Raw genomic sequence first — 20,039 nt, forward strand, 5'->3', positions numbered from 1 at the left:
ATCTCGTTATAATGAGAAAATTTCTCGTAATAATGACTTAGCCTAATTCCCGTGATGGCAAAGCTGAATTTTCAACAGTCATTATTCCAGTCTTCAGTGCTACATGATCCTTTAGAAATTATTCTGATATGCTGATTTGGTTTTTAATAGACATTTCTTAAAATCTTTCTGCATTTATTTGAAATAGATTTTTTTAACACTTTTGATCAATTTAATGTGTCTTTGCTGAATAAAAGCATTCATTTACTTTCAACTTACTGACCCCAAACTTTTGAATTGTAATGTATGTGAACAAATCAAATCAAAGAAGCCAAACTTCAGCACTATCCATCAAAAACTGTTAACACAATATTGTTGTCAGTCAGCTTTATATCTCTGTTCCTCAGTGTAGACTCTCATTCTGTCTGTTAGTGTTTATCTCAACTTGTGCTCAATAAATGTCTTTAACCCAAAATATTTACAGTTTGCAAGCAGAGGTATGAAGAAATGTGTGCTGAACTCTCTCTCAAACCACATGTATACACACACACACACACACACACACACATACAAACACACACACACACACACACACACACACTCTTCACTCACAGAGAAACACACAATTTATGTTACACAGCAAACATCTGGCCATAAACTGTTATTTCAAAACAAATTAAACAACTAGGTATAATTGTTTCAGAGGTTTAGAAGGAAGGAGAGAAAAAATGAATGGAGGAATGAGTAAATAACAGATAGTGGAAAAGGAAAAAATGAGACTGTTTAAAATATTCACACAAAGAAGTGTAAGCTGTTTTCTATGGAAGCCCGTTTCCGCCACTGAATAAAAAAATATAATTCTGTAAGTCATAATAATGAGAAACTTTCTCAAAATTATGACTTAGTATCTCGTTATAATGAGAAACTTTCTCAAAATTATGACTTAGTATCTCGTTATAATGAGAAACTTTCTCATAATAATGACTTAGTTTCTCGAAATAATGACTTATTTTCTCATAATAATGACTTAGTTTCTCGAAATAATGACTTATTTTCTCATAATAATGACTTAGTTTCTCGTAATAATGAGAAACTTTCTCGTAATAATGACTTAGCCTAATTCCCGTGATGGCAAAGCTGAATTTTCAACAGTCATTATTCCAGTCTTCAGTGCTACATGATCCTTTAGAAATTATTCTGATATGCTGATTTGGTTTTTAATAAACATTTCTTAAAATCTTTCTGCATTTATTTGAAATAGATTTTTTTAACACTTTTGATCAATTTAATGTGTCTTTGCTGAATAAAAGCATTCATTTACTTTCAACTTACTGACCCCAAACTTTTGAATTGTAATGTATGTGAACAAATCAAATCAAAGAAGCCAAACTTCAGCACTATCCATCAAAAACTGTTAACACAATATTGTTGTCAGTCAGCTTTATATCTCTGTTCCTCAGTGTAGACTCTCATTCTGTCTGTTAGTGTTTATCTCAACTTGTGCTCAATAAATGTCTTTAACCCAAAATATTTACAGTTTGCAAGCAGAGGTATGAAGAAATGTGTGCTGAACTCTCTCTCAAACCACATGTATACACACACACACACACACACACACACATACAAACACACACACACACACACACACACACACTCTTCACTCACAGAGAAACACACAATTTATGTTACACAGCAAACATCTGGCCATAAACTGTTATTTCAAAACAAATTAAACAACTAGGTATAATTGTTTCAGAGGTTTAGAAGGAAGGAGAGAAAAAATGAATGGAGGAATGAGTAAATAACAGATAGTGGAAAAGGAAAAAATGAGACTGTTTAAAATATTCACACAAAGAAGTGTAAGCTGTTTTCTATGGAAGCCCGTTTCCGCCACTGAATAAAAAAATATAATTCTGTAAGTCATAATAATGAGAAACTTTCTCAAAATTATGACTTAGTATCTCGTTATAATGAGAAACTTTCTCGTAATAATGACTTATTTTCTCATAATAATGACTTAGTTTCTCATAATATTGAGAAACTTTCTCATAATAATGAGAAACTTTCTCGTAATAATGACTTATTTTCTCATAATAATGAGAAACTTTCTCATAATAATGACTTAGCCAAATCCACAAAAAAAAATAAAAAATAAAAAAAAAGACTTACTCTACACATGCGCAACGCAAGAGTGACAGCACGCTAGCGCCATCTGTTGGTCAAAGCCATGCAGGAACACCGCTAACATTGCATGTGATGCATGAAAGGGACAGCTAATAAAAGTAATAAATCATCGAAATACACATCTATAAATTAAGTTTATATGTGTAATGGCTTTCATTTCTTCATAAAATGCTTGGATTTCTTAACTGAAATATTGGTCTGGAATGTTTGAAGCCATAACTATCTGGCAGAGTAACTATTACACAAAAGACTACATACAGATAATTTATCTGAAATCGTTATTTAATGACAGACTATATCATTATACACTATAGATTACAGAACAAAGCAATGTTAGCGGTGTTCCTGCATGACTTTGACTAACAGATGGCGCTAGCGTGCTGTCACTCTTGCGTTGCGCATGCGTCGAGTAAGTCTTTTTTTTTTTTTGTGTGTATTAGGCTAAGTCATTATTACGAGAAAGTTTCTCATTATAACGAGATACTGTCATTATTACGAGAAACTAAGTCATTATTATGAGAAAACAAGTATTATTTCGAGAAACTAAGTCATTATTATGAGAAAGTTTCTCATTATAACAAGATACTAAGTCATAATAATGAGAAACTTTCTCGTAATAATAACAGCCCAATACACACACAAAAAAAAAAGATTTACTCGACGCATGCGCAACGCAAGAGTGACAGCACGCTAGCGCCATCTGTTGGTCAAAGCCATGCAGGAACACTGCTAACATTGCTTTGTTCTGTAATCTAAAGTGTATAATGCTATAGTCTGTCATTAAATAACGATTTCAGATCAATTATCTGTATGTAGTCTTTTGTGTAATAGTTACTCTGCCAGATAGTTATGGCTTCAAACATTCCAGACCAATATTTCAGTTAAGAAATCCAGGCATTTTATGAAGAAATGAAAGCCATTACACATATAAACTTAATTTATAGATGTGTATTTCGATGATGTATTAGTTCCGCGGCGGACCTCGCGCCATGAGCGACGAAGGTTACGGCGCGGTCTCTGGGTCGTGCGATGTCCACTATGGTGGTCCGGGAGTGCCAATTCTGGCTGTGACTGACTGACATGCGCGAGACGGACAAGACACTATTCTTGAACGTCCCCGTGTTCCAGGCCGGCCTGTCTGCGACACGGTGGAGAACTTGCCCAGTGGTTCTCCGCTGACCAGAGCAGACTGAGGCCATCAGGTACATCCTGCCGGCGTGCAGCTGCTGCCGTCGCCGAGGGCGGCCCCCCTGCCACCGCCAAACAAGAGCAGAGCTCCTGCGGCCTCAAGCAAAGCTGTGCCGTGGAGCCGGTCGCAGGGCAGCCGCCCCGTCCGTCCAGGCCCCCGCCAAACCTGGTGGCAACCGAGAGAGCAAGAGGCCCGGAGAAGGGCGACCCAGAGGTGGAGGGACGTGCTCTTCAGGAGATGGTAAGCACACCACTCCCTCCCCCGGAGGAGGGCCGGGCGGAGAATCTTTTCACCACTGACCTCTCGGTCGGTGGTACCCAAATTCTCGACAAAGAGCAATTCCTCTATTTCTGGGTCCCCAGAGGGGACGGGGGGTTGTGGACGATCTAGTGCGTATCACACTCACCCTCCTCTCTCGCCAGTGAGCAGCAGTGGGCGGATCGGGAGGACGAACCAACGGACTACCCACACACCCTCTACTCGAACGCAGGTCAGTGTTACACACACCAGACTTGGTGCTCTCACACCTCAGCCTGTTGGGCCTTCGGGTCAACTGGGGAAAGAGCAAACTCTCCCCAACGCAGAGGATCTCTTTTCCCGGTATGGAGGGGACTCGGTAAGAGCAGGATGGTGGTCCCACTGAAACAGTTCAGAGGCTCCTGGGGCATATGGCAGCTACGGCGGCAGTCACGCCGCTGGGGCTGCTCCATATGAGACCGCTGCAGCACTGGATTCATGGCCGAGTCCCAAGGTGGGCGTGGCAACGCGGCACCTTCCGGGTCCAAGTTACACCGGCCTGCCGACAAACCTTCACCCCGTGGTCAGACCTTGCGTTCCTCCGGGCAGGAGTGCCCCTGGAGCAGGTCTCCAGGCATTCTGTGGTTTGCACGGATCAGCGAGACATGCCTACGCTTGAGGTAGAACCTGTTCATTGAGTGGTATTCATTGAGCCGAGAAAACCCCCGAAGATGCCCGATCGGAGTTGTGCTGTCCTTAAGTTTATATGTGTAATGGCTTTCATTTCTTCATAAAATGCCTGGATTTCTTAACTGAAATATTGGTCTGGAATGTTTGAAGCCATAACTATCTGGCAGAGTAACTATTACACAAAAGACTACATACAGATAATTTATCTGAAATCGTTACTTAATGACAGACTATAGCATTATACACTTTAGATTACAGAACAAAGCAATGTTAGCGGGCATGGCTTTGACCAACAGATGGCGCTAGCGTGCTGTCACTCTTGCGTTGCGCATGCGTCGAGTAAGTCTTTTTTTTTGTGTGTGTGTATTAGGCTAAGTCATTATTACGAGAAAGTTTCTCATTATTACGAGAAACTAAGTCATTATTATGAGAAAATAAGTCATTATTTCGAGAAACTAAGTCATTATTACGAGAAAGTTTCTCAGTATAACGAGATACTAAGTCATTATTACGAGAAAGTTTCTCATTATAACGAGATACTAAGTCATATTTTTGAGAAAGTTTCTCATTATTATGACTTACAGAATTATATTTTTTTATTCAGTGGCGGAAACGGGCTTCCATAGTTTTCCTATAATGCACCAGTGGCTGAGAAGGAACTAGACCATTAGGTGTGTGTGAGAGAGGAGTACAGTACAGTACCATTGATACAGTGGTGCAGAAGCAAAGAAATGTTCACATTCCTCAGATACCCTGGCGCAAAGGCCAGCAAGCTCAGACACATGCACACAGAGCACTGGCTCTCCCTGGCAGAGACACATGACAAAACCACAATCCACTTGTGTTTTTATTTTATAATATATATATATATATATAATTGCTTCTGCGCCACTGTATCAATGGTACTGTACTGTACTCCTCTCTCACACACACCTAATGGTCTAGTTCCTTCTAATATATATATATATTTGACATGAAATATCTCTTTCGCTCTATACGAAGGCCTACATATACACATATACAGAGAAAGAAAGAGAGAGAAAGAGAGAAAGCGAGCGAGAGAGAGGCTCTTTCATTAATAGAGCACCAGTGCTTTTATCCCCAGCCACCTCCTCACACAGAAGAATCTCTTTAGCACCAGTCAACATTAGTCATCATGAATGCTTCAGTCACAGGGTTATTCAGTTCAGATAAGCTTCAACACCTACAGGCGAGAGTGGTTAATGACCGACCCATTTAAACATGACAAAAGGAAGGGGATTTATCAGATGTGGAACAAAAGGCCAACCAAGAGTTTAATTTTGTCCAATTTTTACAAATGTAATGTTGCTCATAAAATAAACATTTAAAATATAAAAGAAAAAACTGCAGGTGACTACGCAAAATCGCAAATCAATGACTTTAAGGCCAAACAGACACATTTGCCAAAAGGTTACTTTGGCACTGGACTGAATAAACGCACAAGCAGTAAGCGGTAATATGGATGGGCAACCACCACTGACCTGTCTTTCAACAGATCAGAAAGCACCACTAAATGAATGTTACATCATCCAATTAATATTGATGAGCCAACACTTTTCAGATCATTATAAAAATATATATTATTAACATTACAAAGCTCAATTAAGCAGAAATTCTCAGACATGTAGTTAGTGGTTGGTGCACCAAACTGACTATGGTCGTGAGGCTGATTCAAAAAAACATCAGTAAAACACTACCTATAGCATGCTTTAAAAAAAAAAACATAATAAAAATACACACTAACACACATACATACTCTACCATTCAAATGTTTGGGATCGGTAAGATTTTTAAATGGTTTTTAAAGAAGTCTCTTGTGCTTACCAAGTCTGCATTTATTTGAAACAGAAATATACATTTATAAATTTAACATTATAAATGTCTTTCCTGTCATTATTGATCAATTTACTGTGTCCTTATTGAATAAAACTATTTCAATCATGACAACTCTCTGAACATTTTAGCATGGTGATGGATATGACAATGTTAATGTATTTGTTCTTGGCGGAATAGATCTGCTACGCTGCTGCTGAATTGCTGCTGCTGTTGGTTATTGCTGTAGTTGTAGATATTGCTGCTGCTGCAAGCAAGTACAGGAACTTGCTACTGCCAATGCATACAACGATACGGTGTCGTGAGTATTTAAAATAACCCCGTAGCAGATCTATACAGGTGGAGCTGGGGAAGGTGGAGGGTTTCAGAGAACTCTGAAAGCGCGCAGCAGGAATCTCTAGTGAATGCTAGCCAACCATATAAAAGCAGGGCATTAAGCTCATTGGCTGCATATGCAGCATGAACCAATCAGCTTGTGCCAAGTTGTTTAACTCTCTGAATATCATCGTTACATCATTACGTTAACAAACCATCGCCTGCACCATCTAGAGTTTCATGACTGAACTATATATTAATTTAATTCAAAAGAAAATCTTACTGACTACTTGCATGGTAGTGTGTATATATTAGAGTGTCAGTGTGTGGTAGTGTGAAAGTTCTACTCTGAACCGAATAAAATGTATTGGAATTCATTACACTGACTGTCCACTGTAACACATTTCATCAATTCATCAATAGTACTTAACACACCCGCTAACACATCAATACCAACTAACTTACCTGCTAACAACATTACTAGCAAAAACACTAACAAACCCTCCCATTAAATTATATGTTAGCAACTATAATTTAGTGTTATAAACACAAACATACGAAAAATATAAAAGTGGCCATTAGTGTCAAAATAGAAGGTGGGGCAAAAGAAAATTCAACCTAATTTGGTTTCTTGACAAAAGTCTGGGACTGTTTATTTCTGTGGGCAGCAAAACAACAAGCACACACCCATTATAATACTGAACCCAAGTTTCCCAAAAGTATACTAACTATATATAATCACTATCAGCTGTGTGTTAACCCTGACAGTCATAAAAACATCAGAGAGACTTAAAAAATGCACAGAGAAAAGTCTAGAAAAAAGAAGAGTGAGTGTTTACTGAAACGGAATGTGCATGTACTGTACTGTACTGTACTGTATATCAACATACATAAACAAACCCACATACAAATATCAGACCAACACAAATATTAACATTCAAGCATGTATGGATGCCTTTTTCTTGCGAATACAGAGGCCTTTTCTTTCAAACATTTTCCATCAGAACTAGACAGAAGGTTTAGCAATAAAAGCTGTTTGACTTACTTCAAAGCACCTCCACTTTTGTCATGAGTCTGACCTAAGCTAAAAATATTTTTCAAAATAACTTTCATCCACAGATCTTACAAAAAAACACATCAAATAAAACATCAAACCAGTGTGGGGCAACCTCTCTCTTTCATCTCAATGTTTACATTTTCCTGCTATGACACAGGTCTTGCAAGCTTCTTATACACAGTCACATGGGGGCCAGAATTTGTCGTAACCTTGGCAACAGCAGAGGTTCCAGATTCTGAAAGCCAAACAGATGTGAGAACGCAGGCAGCGTGGATGGATGGAATGCTGACAGGAGACTGTGACTGTGATGTCATCATCAGTGCTTGACAGGTATTTGTGTATTTATGGAGAGAAAGGAAGAGGAAAGGGGACATTTAGAATGGAATATTATGGAAAATTTCATGTGCAGAGGGAAAATAAGCCAGACACTGCAAACACTAACTTTTATACTATACACTAAAACTATGATGAAATGACTCCTTGGACATTTCTTTTTTGAGAGTTGTTGAAAAATACATGTATTTGGAAGCTATTTGTACCTTTTTTTGGAGCGTGCTACTGTGAATCCAGAGTGATCAAGAGAGTCTTGATGTGGTGCTTTATCTGTCCGTGTTTAACTGAAGTTAAGGTAAGGTTTAGTCTGACTGAGAAAATATTGATGTTTTGGTGTCTCTGTTTGCAACGGCACCAATGAAAATTAAAACCAGACATGATGTCCCGGGCCCCTGGGGACCTCACTGCCTCCTACTGATCTATGATTAGTCTGTGATGTTATTATATTAACCAGTAATATTTAAACGTCTTCGCCTTTCCTTAGTCAGGGTAGTGCCATTTTTTACTTTTAACAGGAATGAAAGCAAGGCTGTGAGGGATTGAAGTACAGTGTGCTTTAGGGCTGCACGATAAATCGAAATGGAATCGAGATCGCGATTTGACAGAAGCTGAGATTGTCATGCGTATCTCTCAGTGAAGCACAGTTCTGTGATCAGCAGTAAATCTCCATCCAAAGGCCAGAGGGCGCTCTCGCGCTGAAACTCCAAATATGCCTCGCAGAAGAAACCCAGAAAATGCCTGCAGCTGAATAAACAGAAGATTCAACTGCTTTCATTGATTCAACGCGACTAATTAACACACGACTACAGCAATATACGGTTTATCTGAGTTCTTATTATTATAATTTTCATTAAAATAAAGTATATTTATAATGCAATGCCTTTATCACTGCTTAAATACTATGAAATATGTTGCGTGCCTTATTCTGTGTAAGAAACCACATCATCTCACAGAAGGATTTATTTCAAACACTCAACTGACGTTATGAAGTGAGTTTGGAGTAAAAATATGTTATTAAATATGGTATTTTCACATGCTTTGAGATGGAGCAGCATTTACTTCACAGAGCCGTAGTTCACTGAGAAGCTATGCAAACAGCTGTCATTATCGTGAACGATTTCTTCGATTTCAGAATCGCGCAGTAAAATCGTCTGCAATTTTTTTTGCGTAACTTGTCAGTGAACTACGGCTATGTGTAGTAAATTCTGCTCCATCTGAAAGCATGTGATGATGATTTCCTGCTGATTACAGAACCGTTTTTGCCTATATAATAAAAGTCAGTGGGATCCAAAACAACTCTGGACCTTATTGACTTTCATTGCATGGACAAAAAAGACATTCTTCAAAATATCTTACTTTGCATGCTTCAGAAGAAAAAAATCATACAGGTTTGGAACGATGTGAGGGTGATTAAATTATAACAGAAATTTATTTTTTGGCTGAACAATGGCTTTGAAGCATGTAAAGAATTAAATTAGTCCTATCACTCAAAAACCCTGTCTACCATCTTCACATGTTTTCACTTCTGAATAACTACAGGGTATGTGGCCAAATAACAAATACACATACATATGAAGACATTCCTCTGCTCTGCTTTAAATAACTGCCCTCATTCTCACAGTGAAAAGCAGTGAGTTTACTCTGAGTAAACCAGAATGCTTGTTTAAGGGCCTGAGTTTCAATATTGCCCTTTTAAAAAGCCCACAGCTGCCACCTCTCCCTCAAAGACAGACACTCACTTATACACAGTGTTCTCTTATCACTTTCCAACACAACCTCTAATTGTGGTTTCAAAGTCTTAGACTGGCAAGACCAATTATGCCATCTCACTCTGCTCTTCAATCTTCTGCATAAGAAATGCATGGGGAATCTCTACAAGGAAGAATGGGAAATATGATCCACAAAAAAAAAAGCAAAGGTAAAAAAGGATGGCAAAGGACTGAGAAACCAGAGGTTGATGATACAGAACGTAATAACTACTGCATTTCATACTTATGACAAATGGTAGATGACCACTGACTCATACGCTCACAAACACACAAGGATTGGCATGCTTCTGGAATGTTCGACTGGATTTCTGACACATTTTCCACTCTCAAACTGTTCCTTTGTGGCTTGCTGCATGGATTTTCCATGCATAGCCTGAGCAAAATGAGAGCAGGGGAGGAATAAAGCCTGATTAGCCCCAAAGACTTCATGTATCTAGTAATAAATCTGGCTCTTACTATTGTGTGCACTCTAATCCCATCATTTACCTAGCACTGCACTCCACAGTAGTCAAATAAAGAGGGATTGCAGACTGTGCTGTAAGAGGAACCGAGTTAAATAAAGAAATGAACAGAAGTCCCCAAAATACAAGAAAATATGTGAGGCTTGCATGTGAAAGAGAAGCAGTGTGTGTGTGAATTAGGACTGAAATAGGCATTGGGTAGTGCTTCTGTGGCATGTTGGCATCATTCTGGGCACTCTGCAGAAGTGGAGGATGGTTTGGGGTTTACACACCTCTCTCACCACAAAACCCAGATCCTGGCATTGACAGACAGACAGAGGAACCCAAAAAGAGAAAAAGAGGCTGCTTTCTCAGTATTTAAAGGGGTCATGAACTGAGAAATCAAAATTCCATTGTTCTTTTGACATATAAGAGGTCACTATACAACAAAAACATCCTGTAAATTTCAGAAATCAAACTTTCTTGTTAGTCTAAAAACAGCTTAAATTGAAGCCAATCTGCCAGAACAACAGGATGTGGAATGTGCCACTTTATGACATAATAGTGTGGCTAAACCCTGCCTCTGCAGAAGATGATCAACGCCTGCTTCTACATCACTGCCTGTTTAGCCCCACCCACCGATTCACACATGTGTAAATAACGAGCGAGACAAACGCAGTTCTATGCAGAAAAAAAAACGATGAAGATGGCTCAGAAGACAACAAGATGCTGTTCAGTGCCAAGTTGTGGAAAAACACTTTGCATTGCCTTCCTTCTGATCCCAGGAAAGAGTGGATGAAGTTTATTTTTAATGAAGTTCCAGACCATGTCAGTAAGAATTAGGTCCTTTGTTCACTTCATTTTACCGCAAATTTGTTTACAAACAAAGCACAATTCGACGCAGGATTGAAGATTGAAGACGGAAACTAAAAGATGATGCTGTGCGACTATATTAGATACGACTGTCACAGTGTCTGGTTGTGGTGCCCTGGACTGGCCACTTGAGGGCGCTCTCCTGTTTCTATGTTATATGTTTTGAACTCCATTGCCCATAGTCCCTTGCCTGTCTATTCGGTTCTGATCATGAGCACCTGTTAATCATTCTGATCATTATCACCGGTTAGTTAATTACTCATCTCATCTATATATACCATGCTCACTCTATCTATCGTTGCTGCTGTATTGTATTTGTCTTCTGAATTGTCTAAAGTTACATCGTGTTATCTGTTCCCTATGTTTTGGATTACCTTTTTGCCACATTTTTGTTCTGTTTTGATCATTTGTTACTTTAAATAAATTGCACTTGGATCTTACCTTGTTTTCTCCTGGCATTCCGTGACAACGACAGTAATGTCGCACCACACGAGTGTGAATAACTGTTTTTATTACGTGGTCACTATTGCTTTGTTACAGATCGTTTGATATGTACTGAGGAAGGAATGGAGGTTGGTGGGTTTGCCCAGACCTTTTGGACGCTGGCGGTGGAGCTAAATTATAATGAGGCTGCACTTAAGGACCTCCTTAACATCAGTCTGGATAATCCTTTGCCCCAGTGGGAGGTGGATGGACTCGAGATCCTAGACTTCTGGGGCTTCGTCATATATCTCCAGGGTTGAAGTCAGTGGGCAATACCAGGCCAGTCAGAAGCCTTCTGCAGGGATTTTCCCACCACCTCTATCCTTCAGACTCCCACTAAGCGGCGGAGGGTGAGAAGGAGGACAGGAAAGCCCGCTCCAGTCCGGGAGCTCACGGAGCCCAGTCCAGAGCCTGCAAGGTCCACTTCAGAGCCCGCTCCAGTCCGGGAGCTAACGGGGACCGTTGCAGAGCAATCGGCTTGTCCTGTTGCAGCCGTTGAGGCTGGTACTAAACTCTCTCTCTGCTCTTATTTTCAGTTGTTCCGGCGTTGCTGAGAGGGTTTTCTGTCCCACCAGTGTTGCCTGCCGCTCTGGTTGCCCGCCTGGGTTCTAGTTTGGCAGGAGCCTCACTGGCTCATTCCTCCAGCTCCGTCCTGGCTATCTGCTGGGGTTCCTGTATGGTTGGGGCCCTGCTGGTTCGTCCTGCCGGCCCCGCCTTGGCTTTCCACCCTGCCGGTTTTGCTCTTATACCCTGGGCTACCTCGGTTCCCTGACCCCCTTCCTTGGCATGGTCCTGGCCCGCCATCCCTCCCCCTGGTCCGCCTCAGTTCCACCTCCCTCCTGAACTTATGTTTTCTAGTGGAGCGTCTGGTATCCGCTCCGTAGAGGGGGGGGTAATGTCACAGTGTCTGGTTGTGATGCCCTGGACTGGCCACTTGAGGGGAAACTCCTGTTTCTGTTATGTTTTGAACTCCATTGCCCATAGTCCCTTGCCTGTCTATTCGGTTCTGCTCATTATCACTGGTTAGCTAATTACTCATCTCATCTATATATACACCATGCTCGCTCTCTGTCGTCATTGCTGCTGTGTTGTATTTGTCTTCTGAGTTGTCTAAAGTTACATAGTGTTATCTGTTCCCTATGTTTTGGTTTACCTTTTTGCCACATTTTTGTTCTGTTTTGATCATTTGTTACTTTAAATAAATTGCACTTGGATCTTACCTTGTTTTCTCCTGGCATTCCGTGACAACGACAGTAATGTCGCACCACACGAGTGTGAATAACTGTTTTTATTACGTGGTCACTATTGCTTTGTTACAGATCGTTTGATATGTACTGAGGAAGGAATGGAGGTTGGTGGGTTTGCCCAGACCTTTTGGACGCTGGCGGTGGAGCTAAATTATAATGAGGCTGCACTTAAGGACCTCCTTAACATCAGTCTGGATAATCCTTTGCCCCAGTGGGAGGTGGATGGACTCGAGATCCTAGACTTCTGGGGCTTCGTCATATATCTCCAGGGTTGAAGTCAGTGGGCAATACCAGGCCAGTCAGAAGCCTTCTGCAGGGATTTTCCCACCACCTCTATCCTTCAGACTCCCACTAAGCGGCGGAGGGTGAGAAGGAGGACAGGAAAGCCCGCTCCAGTCCGGGAGCTCACGGAGCCCAGTCCAGAGCCTGCAAGGTCCACTTCAGAGCCCGCTCCAGTCCGGGAGCTAACGGGGACCGTTGCAGAGCAATCGGCTTGTCCTGTTGCAGCCGTTGAGGCTGGTACTAAACTCTCTCTCTGCTCTTATTTTCAGTTGTTCCGGCGTTGCTGAGAGGGTTTTCTGTCCCACCAGTGTTGCCTGCCGCTCTGGTTGCCCGCCTGGGTTCTAGTTTGGCAGGAGCCTCACTGGCTCATTCCTCCAGCTCCGTCCTGGCTATCTGCTGGGGTTCCTGTATGGTTGGGGCCCTGCTGGTTCGTCCTGCCGGCCCCGCCTTGGCTTTCCACCCTGCCGGTTTTGCTCTTATACCCTGGGCTACCTCGGTTCCCTGACCCCCTTCCTTGGCATGGTCCTGGCCCGCCATCCCTCCCCCTGGTCCGCCTCAGTTCCACCTCCCTCCTGAACTTATGTTTTCTAGTGGAGCGTCTGGTATCCGCTCCGTAGAGGGGGGGGTAATGTCACAGTGTCTGGTTGTGATGCCCTGGACTGGCCACTTGAGGGGAAACTCCTGTTTCTGTTATGTTTTGAACTCCATTGCCCATAGTCCCTTGCCTGTCTATTCGGTTCTGCTCATTATCACTGGTTAGCTAATTACTCATCTATATATACACCATGCTCGCTCTCTGTCGTCATTGCTGCTGTGTTGTATTTGTCTTCTGAGTTGTCTAAAGTTACATAGTGTTATCTGTTCCCTATGTTTTGGATTACCTTTTTGCCACATTTTTGTTCTGTTTTGATCATTTGTTACTTTAAATAAATTGCACTTGGATCTTACCTTGTTTTCTCCTGGCATTCCGTGACAACGACAGTAATGTCGCACCACACAAGTGTGAATAACTGTTTTTATTACGTGGTCACTATTGCTTTGTTACAGATCGTTTGATATGTACTGAGTATTTATGTGTTTTGAACCTAAATCACAGCAGCGTCCAAGGATGTAGGCAATCCGCCACACCTATTCAAACAGAGCGTTCAGATGAGGGGGGTCAATACAGGACAGAAAATAGCCTATTACTTCTAAATGATGATGTAAAAATTTATATTATTAGACCTCGAAGAAAAGTACAAAATAATAAAAAAAGCAGTTCATGACTAGGGATGCAACGATTATAGATTTTGTTGGTACGATTATTGTCTGAGGAATAATTACGATTATGACGATTATTATGCATTTATTCATTTCCCAACATTACTAATGTATAAAATCACATGAACACTCTTTAGATATTAGTGTTATTTATTGCTGGCTTTTGAAACCGAAATGACACAGTAACCAATACAGCAAAAAATTATAAAAAAGACAAAAAAGTCCATCTCTCCCATTGGAATTAAAAAAAGGTGACCTCTGCTCTGTAAACATCCATGACAGTATTTCTCTCTTGAAAATAAATGGAAATAGATCGCAAAAGTATTTAATGTTTTCAGTTTGTACATTCTTTACATTATTTTGGACCTGGGGTAGAGACTTTGGAAACATGGTGAAAAATTGTTGGTTTTTACTTATAATACTACAACAGGGATAGTAAATAACAAAGTTAATGAAGTAGCCTATTATTAATATACGACTAATATTAACTTTATTTGTCCCACAGGGGAAACTGTTACTAATGATGGAAATAAACTGAAATATTGTAATCAAGTGTCATCCATATGTAGCCTATTAATTTTAACAATCATAATTCATGTGATTTTACATGTGGCCTGAGAAAATCATGTCTATTATTTTGGTTTATGAGATCGGAGATCGCGCTGGACACGTGTACAAACATTCAGGAGGACACAAACTTCTTGAGAATGCTGCCCCGTAACTTTTATTAATAAAATAGATTAAATAGCCTACTGGAGAGACGCACAGACACAGGTGTCTGATGGAGAGGAGTTAACTAGCGAAGTTTATTCGGTAAGTGGTAAAAAAGATTCTCAGTTCGATCCAACGGTAACTGTTCGTTTGAAAGAGCTAGATCTTGAACTTAAGAAACAAGAATATGAAACGCAACTGCTTCGTCTGAAAGAGCTGGAGATAACCGCTGATCGAGATGTTAAGCTGCGTAGATTGGACCTAGAAGCTCAAAAGTGTAAAAGTCCAGTTCCATTACCACGCACCAGGCCGACTTCTGGTAGTTCGGAGATGGGTCAACCCGACTTCGACGTTAGTAAGTATGTCAAACTCGTACCTCCATTCCGCGAGACTGAGGTCGATTCTTACTTTGTGGCCTTCGAACGAGTTGCGGTTAAATTGAAATGGCCTAGGGATATGTGGGCATTGTTATTGCAGTGTAATCTCGTTGGCAAAGCCCAAGAGGTTGTGGCGGCTTTGCCAATTGAGGATTCACTGAATTATGATGTCGTGAAATCGGCTGAACTTTTTTAAAATGTTAATTAAAACGACAGAATAAAAAACAAGTAGAACAAGAAATATAAGTTACCAATCAAATGAAATCAGTATTAACAATTATCAGGAATGAATCAAGTGACTGTTTTTATGAATAGGTAATCATGAATCACTGAAAAAAAAAAGTTCATTCATAAACGAAACACTGCTGTGTTTGAATGGAGATGTGCAGCGGCTCTGCTGTGTCTTTGTTTTAAACTTTTTTCGACGACGAAATAGAGCAAAATCAGACAATAGTGTTATTGTCTGACTATGTAAGTCACTTAATATTAACTTGTTTATTGTATTAAATCAGTATCACATTTACAAACTCCCTTAAAAATCATTAAAAGCTGTCACTCATCTTAGTTCATCGCGATCTCACATCTATAATCAACGAAGCTCTCTACACTGTGCAATGAATCTCTTATTTACACCCTGTCTACACTTTGCTTATGACAGGATTAGTGAGATATGTCTGTGATGCATTACTCAACGCTGCAAAAACACGTAGAAACCTTTGAAGCTCCCCTGAGCGCAATCACAAGTATGATGATGATCGGGTCAGTCGCACTGGTGCTGCTAAAACATTTTCAGTCGCACGCAGTAGTTTTCAGTCGTAAACCTTTGAAGCTCCCCTGAGCGCAATCACAAGTATGATGATGATCGGGTCAGTCGCACTGGTGCTGCTAAAACATTCAGTCGCACGCAGTAGTTTTCAGTCGTAAGTGCATTATCCCTTATGTATTCGCTCTTTAGCAGCAGTTTTTTACAGCAATATTTAAATGACACCCTGGTCATTCTTGGTGTACCCAAAGTGATCCCACACTATCGACAAGCATTTCTCTGGTGGAAATAAAGCGTCGCTGTTTGGTCCCTCTGTCACAGTTCATCTAATGCATGTAGTAGCCTCCGTGCCTCTCACGTCATTTTAAGCTGGTGCACCGCTAGTGTAACTTTTTTCGTTTTGAGCAAGCTGCAACAGTTCCGTGTAACAGAAACACTCGGTTTAGCGGAACCTTTACGATTAATTAACCGTGACGTTTTAAAGCGTGGTTAATCGCGAAACCGGTTAATCGCTGCATCCCTTATTCATGACCCATTTAACAAACTGCTATTGAAACTGTCAGTAAATAATCAAACAAATAGTTCACCCAAAAATTGCAAGCTGCTGAAAATTCTCAACCTCAGGCAATCCGAGATGTTGAAACGCACAGCTTTTCACTTCATAAGATGTTACTTGATTGACTGGAACTTGTGTGGTGGATTATTGTGATGGTTTTTATCAGATGTTTGAACGCTCATCCTGATGGCACCCATTGACTGCAGAGGATCCATTGGTGAGCAAGTGATGTAATGTTAAATTTCTCCTAATCCGTTCCGATGAAGAAACCAACTCCTCTACATCTTGAATGACCTGAGGGTGAGTACAATTTCAGCAAATTCTCATTTTTTGGTGACCATTCCTTTAACAAAATGAAAAGGTAGAGACTCTGCATATCAAATAAGATGAGTCGAAATGTGAGTGTCTTATGGTCCCTGATTTTCCAGACGGTATGTGCAATCCATGACTGAAACCTCTAAGTCAGAGAAAAATGTAAAATGTATGAATCAGGCTTTAAGCAAAAGGTAAAATACTTCCTGACGAACTCATTGTTGACATTAAAATAAAGGCTTATTGTAATGACGATGATTGTACAGTTTGAGTGTAGCTGCAGTGCTTATTTCCACTGAACACCATGAACTCTGGACTCTGGACAAGGCTAAGCTAGCAACTGAAATTCCTTGTGAGGAAAAATTCAAGTCTGGTGAAATTAAATAAATAAAACCACAACAAAAACTTCAACCGGTCTGTTGGGTAGCATTATTAAAGAACTTTTGGGTGCTACTTGTCTATTCTCATAATCTTGTAGACAGACATTCTCAGATTGTCATTCAAACAAAAGGACTTGTGTTTAAGAGTATGAGAATGTGTCCACATTATAGACATAACAAATCATTTTCGTGTAGAGTTAGGGTTAGAAAGGTCAGGTTTTTGCAATCTAAAAATTCTGCCAAAATTCATCAGTGTCTGTGAGAATTAGAAAATGACTGTAGAGAGTTACAAATGACTTTCAACTTAATAAAATCAAATCTTTTTCTTTTACAACTAGCAAAACAATGTAATTTATCTGTAGACAAAAGATAAACAATTACACTGAAAAGGATGAATATCGGTTTAAAAAAAAAATCTGTCAAACAAATTATTGGCCTATGTCTAATTATAAAGCTGTGCTTGTTTTAGAATCTGATTCTAACAAATCAGAGAATATAGGTCATATATGATGTTTGTTATTCAGAAAGTAAGTCTCCTATCCCACATCCTTATACACTCACACACACCATGAACCACAGATGCTCTTGGTCAGAGTCTTAGAGCTTGATGTGTGGACTTCTTCAGACTTCCATAAATGTAGCTTTCACTCAGCAGTGACTCAGCTTCCTCTATTTTTTTTTTTACCACATTTATTTATTTTTGGACTCGACACATTCAAAAGCACACAGGCATCCAGTAGGCAAAATTAGAGCGAGCAAGAGGGAGAGAAAGAAAGACAACACACCAAATGAACCTGCTGAGAGGCAGAACTAAAATAACCATCACTTTCATCACAATACTGATGAAAAACCCAGACAAACATGTTGAGCTAAACATACCCACACACACTTATAGATATACTCTCGAAGCATATCAGCTCCTGGCATTCTTTACTTGAAATAACAAACTGGTGCAGCAGCCCTTGCAGAAGGGGGTTTCTCTTACAAACATACACACACAAACTATTTTAAGGGTGTGTCGACTGCAAGTGTGTGTTTATGTGGACAAAGAGAATGTGAATGTACAGTACGTGTGTGTTTAAGAGAAGAGAATATGTGTGTGAGCAGTGCAGATCTTGCTGCGTAGACTTTATGGCACCATGCCTTACCACATCCAATCTGATACAGCTCCGAGCTAGAGCTACGCTGCCAACCAGACAATATGGAGAAACCATTACCAAGAGTGAGAGAGAAATAGACGGAGAAAGAGAGAGGGGGTTATTATTGCATTTCCACTCACATGCCATAGACTATATTCAATCATAAAGTTTGTACATTAAAGGGACAGCTCACTCAAAAATAAAAATTCTGTCATAACTGATTCACACTTCCAAACCCGCATTACTTACTTTCTTAGGTGAAACATAAAAAAGACATTAGGCAGAATGACAGGCCCAGTCACCATTCACTTTCATTGTATGGAAAAAAAGACGCAATGAAAGTAAATGGAGACTGACCGTTTCAGTTACTAATATTCTGCCTACATCTCCTTTTGTGTTTTTACATCAGAAATAAAGTCAGGCCGGTTTGGAACAACATGAGGGTAAGCAAATATAGAATTCAAGTCATTCAAGGTTTAACTTCTTTAATTAAGGTCCTTCATCCAAGTGTGGCAAAAACTTCAACAATAGAGCTCGTGATCAGTCCTGTCAGCAAACCAAACCGAATAATGACCTTTATAAACTCGTTTGAATTGACTTACCGACTCTGAAGCCTGGCCCGGTCAATGTGTCCGCCGACTGTCCGTTTTCACCGATGAGAGTCGTGTTGTTGCCCTGCTCGCAGGTGTCCTGACACTGGCCCTTCAGACACGTCCGTTTGCAGATGAGTGGCGCGATGACCACTTTGAAGCGCTCGCGAGTGGACACGCGCTCGCCGCACAGAGCCAGCCGCTGGAGCGCGATCCAGATGAGGAGCAGATGGGAGAGAATCAGCGAGGGCATGCTGGCATCCCTCAACGCCAACACAGGGCATTCACGCTACCACCCACAGTATGTCGCCGAGAAGCCTGAGCGGTTCAGGCAGTCCCTCCTGCAGCCCCGTTTGGGAAAAGTACGCAAGTACGCGCTCTTTTCCCAGGCAGCGCTGGCAATGAAAGTCCTCGCGCAGAAAGTTGTCCTGATGCCTTCCTTTCCCGTTTCAAGTAGGAAACTTGAAAAATTACGTCCGGTTCGATGGATAAAAAATACAGATTATCCGCATCGAGGCCGTTTGCGACATTTTTAAAAGGCTTTTTAAAATTCTTACATGTTTTAAAAGGCAACCTGGCAGTGGAATAAGGTGGGAAAACTCCTCATTCCTTACGGCATAGTTCTCCGTCGCTGCGTGGATGGCGTGTGTACGCATCGCAGTTTGGGAAAGTTTAGGAGGAGGAGAGGCAAAGCGAGAGCCAATCCACGGGCAGCCGAGCTGGCGCAGGGCCAGAGCAGTACAGGAGCGGGACTCAGCGGTTTTGACGTCGGTGCTTTTCCTCTATTTTGAACTCATCAAGCGCCCGGTGACGGTACTGCGCGCGATTTTCCGCTGCAGACACGGTCAGTAAACACACAAACGGCAGTGGAAATGCCAGCTAACAGCATGCGCAACACTGATTTCTAGTGTTTACTACTGAGCGGCGAAAGAGCGCAATTTACCACATGTGATTAACAAATCTTAAAAGACGCCCCCAACAACAAAAATCTACCTCTGCTGAAAAGGCCTGGTTCACTT

At 40.9% G+C, this 20,039-nt stretch overlaps 1 protein-coding gene across 3 annotated transcripts in view; it reads right to left on the reverse strand.

Moving 5' to 3' along the window:
- Nucleotides 1-19,758, reverse strand: part of LOC107596126 (latent-transforming growth factor beta-binding protein 3) — a 51,659-nt gene extending 31,901 nt beyond the window's left edge. For 2 of the 3 annotated variants that reach the window (XM_016286776.1, XM_016286774.1), the window contains exon 1: nucleotides 19,033-19,758. In XM_016286776.1, coding sequence (XP_016142262.1) covers nucleotides 19,033-19,273 — 241 coding nt within the window. In that variant the 5' untranslated portion in view covers nucleotides 19,274-19,758. The remainder of the gene's footprint in view (nucleotides 1-19,032) is intronic. The other variant, XM_016286775.1, reaches the window with a different exon arrangement.
- Nucleotides 19,759-20,039: the final 281 nt, after the last annotated feature.

This window comes from Sinocyclocheilus grahami, unplaced genomic scaffold (assembly GCF_001515645.1).
Source record: "Sinocyclocheilus grahami isolate Dianchi unplaced genomic scaffold, SAMN03320097.WGS_v1.1 scaffold215.1, whole genome shotgun sequence".
Taxonomy (NCBI): Eukaryota; Metazoa; Chordata; class Actinopteri; order Cypriniformes; family Cyprinidae; genus Sinocyclocheilus; species Sinocyclocheilus grahami.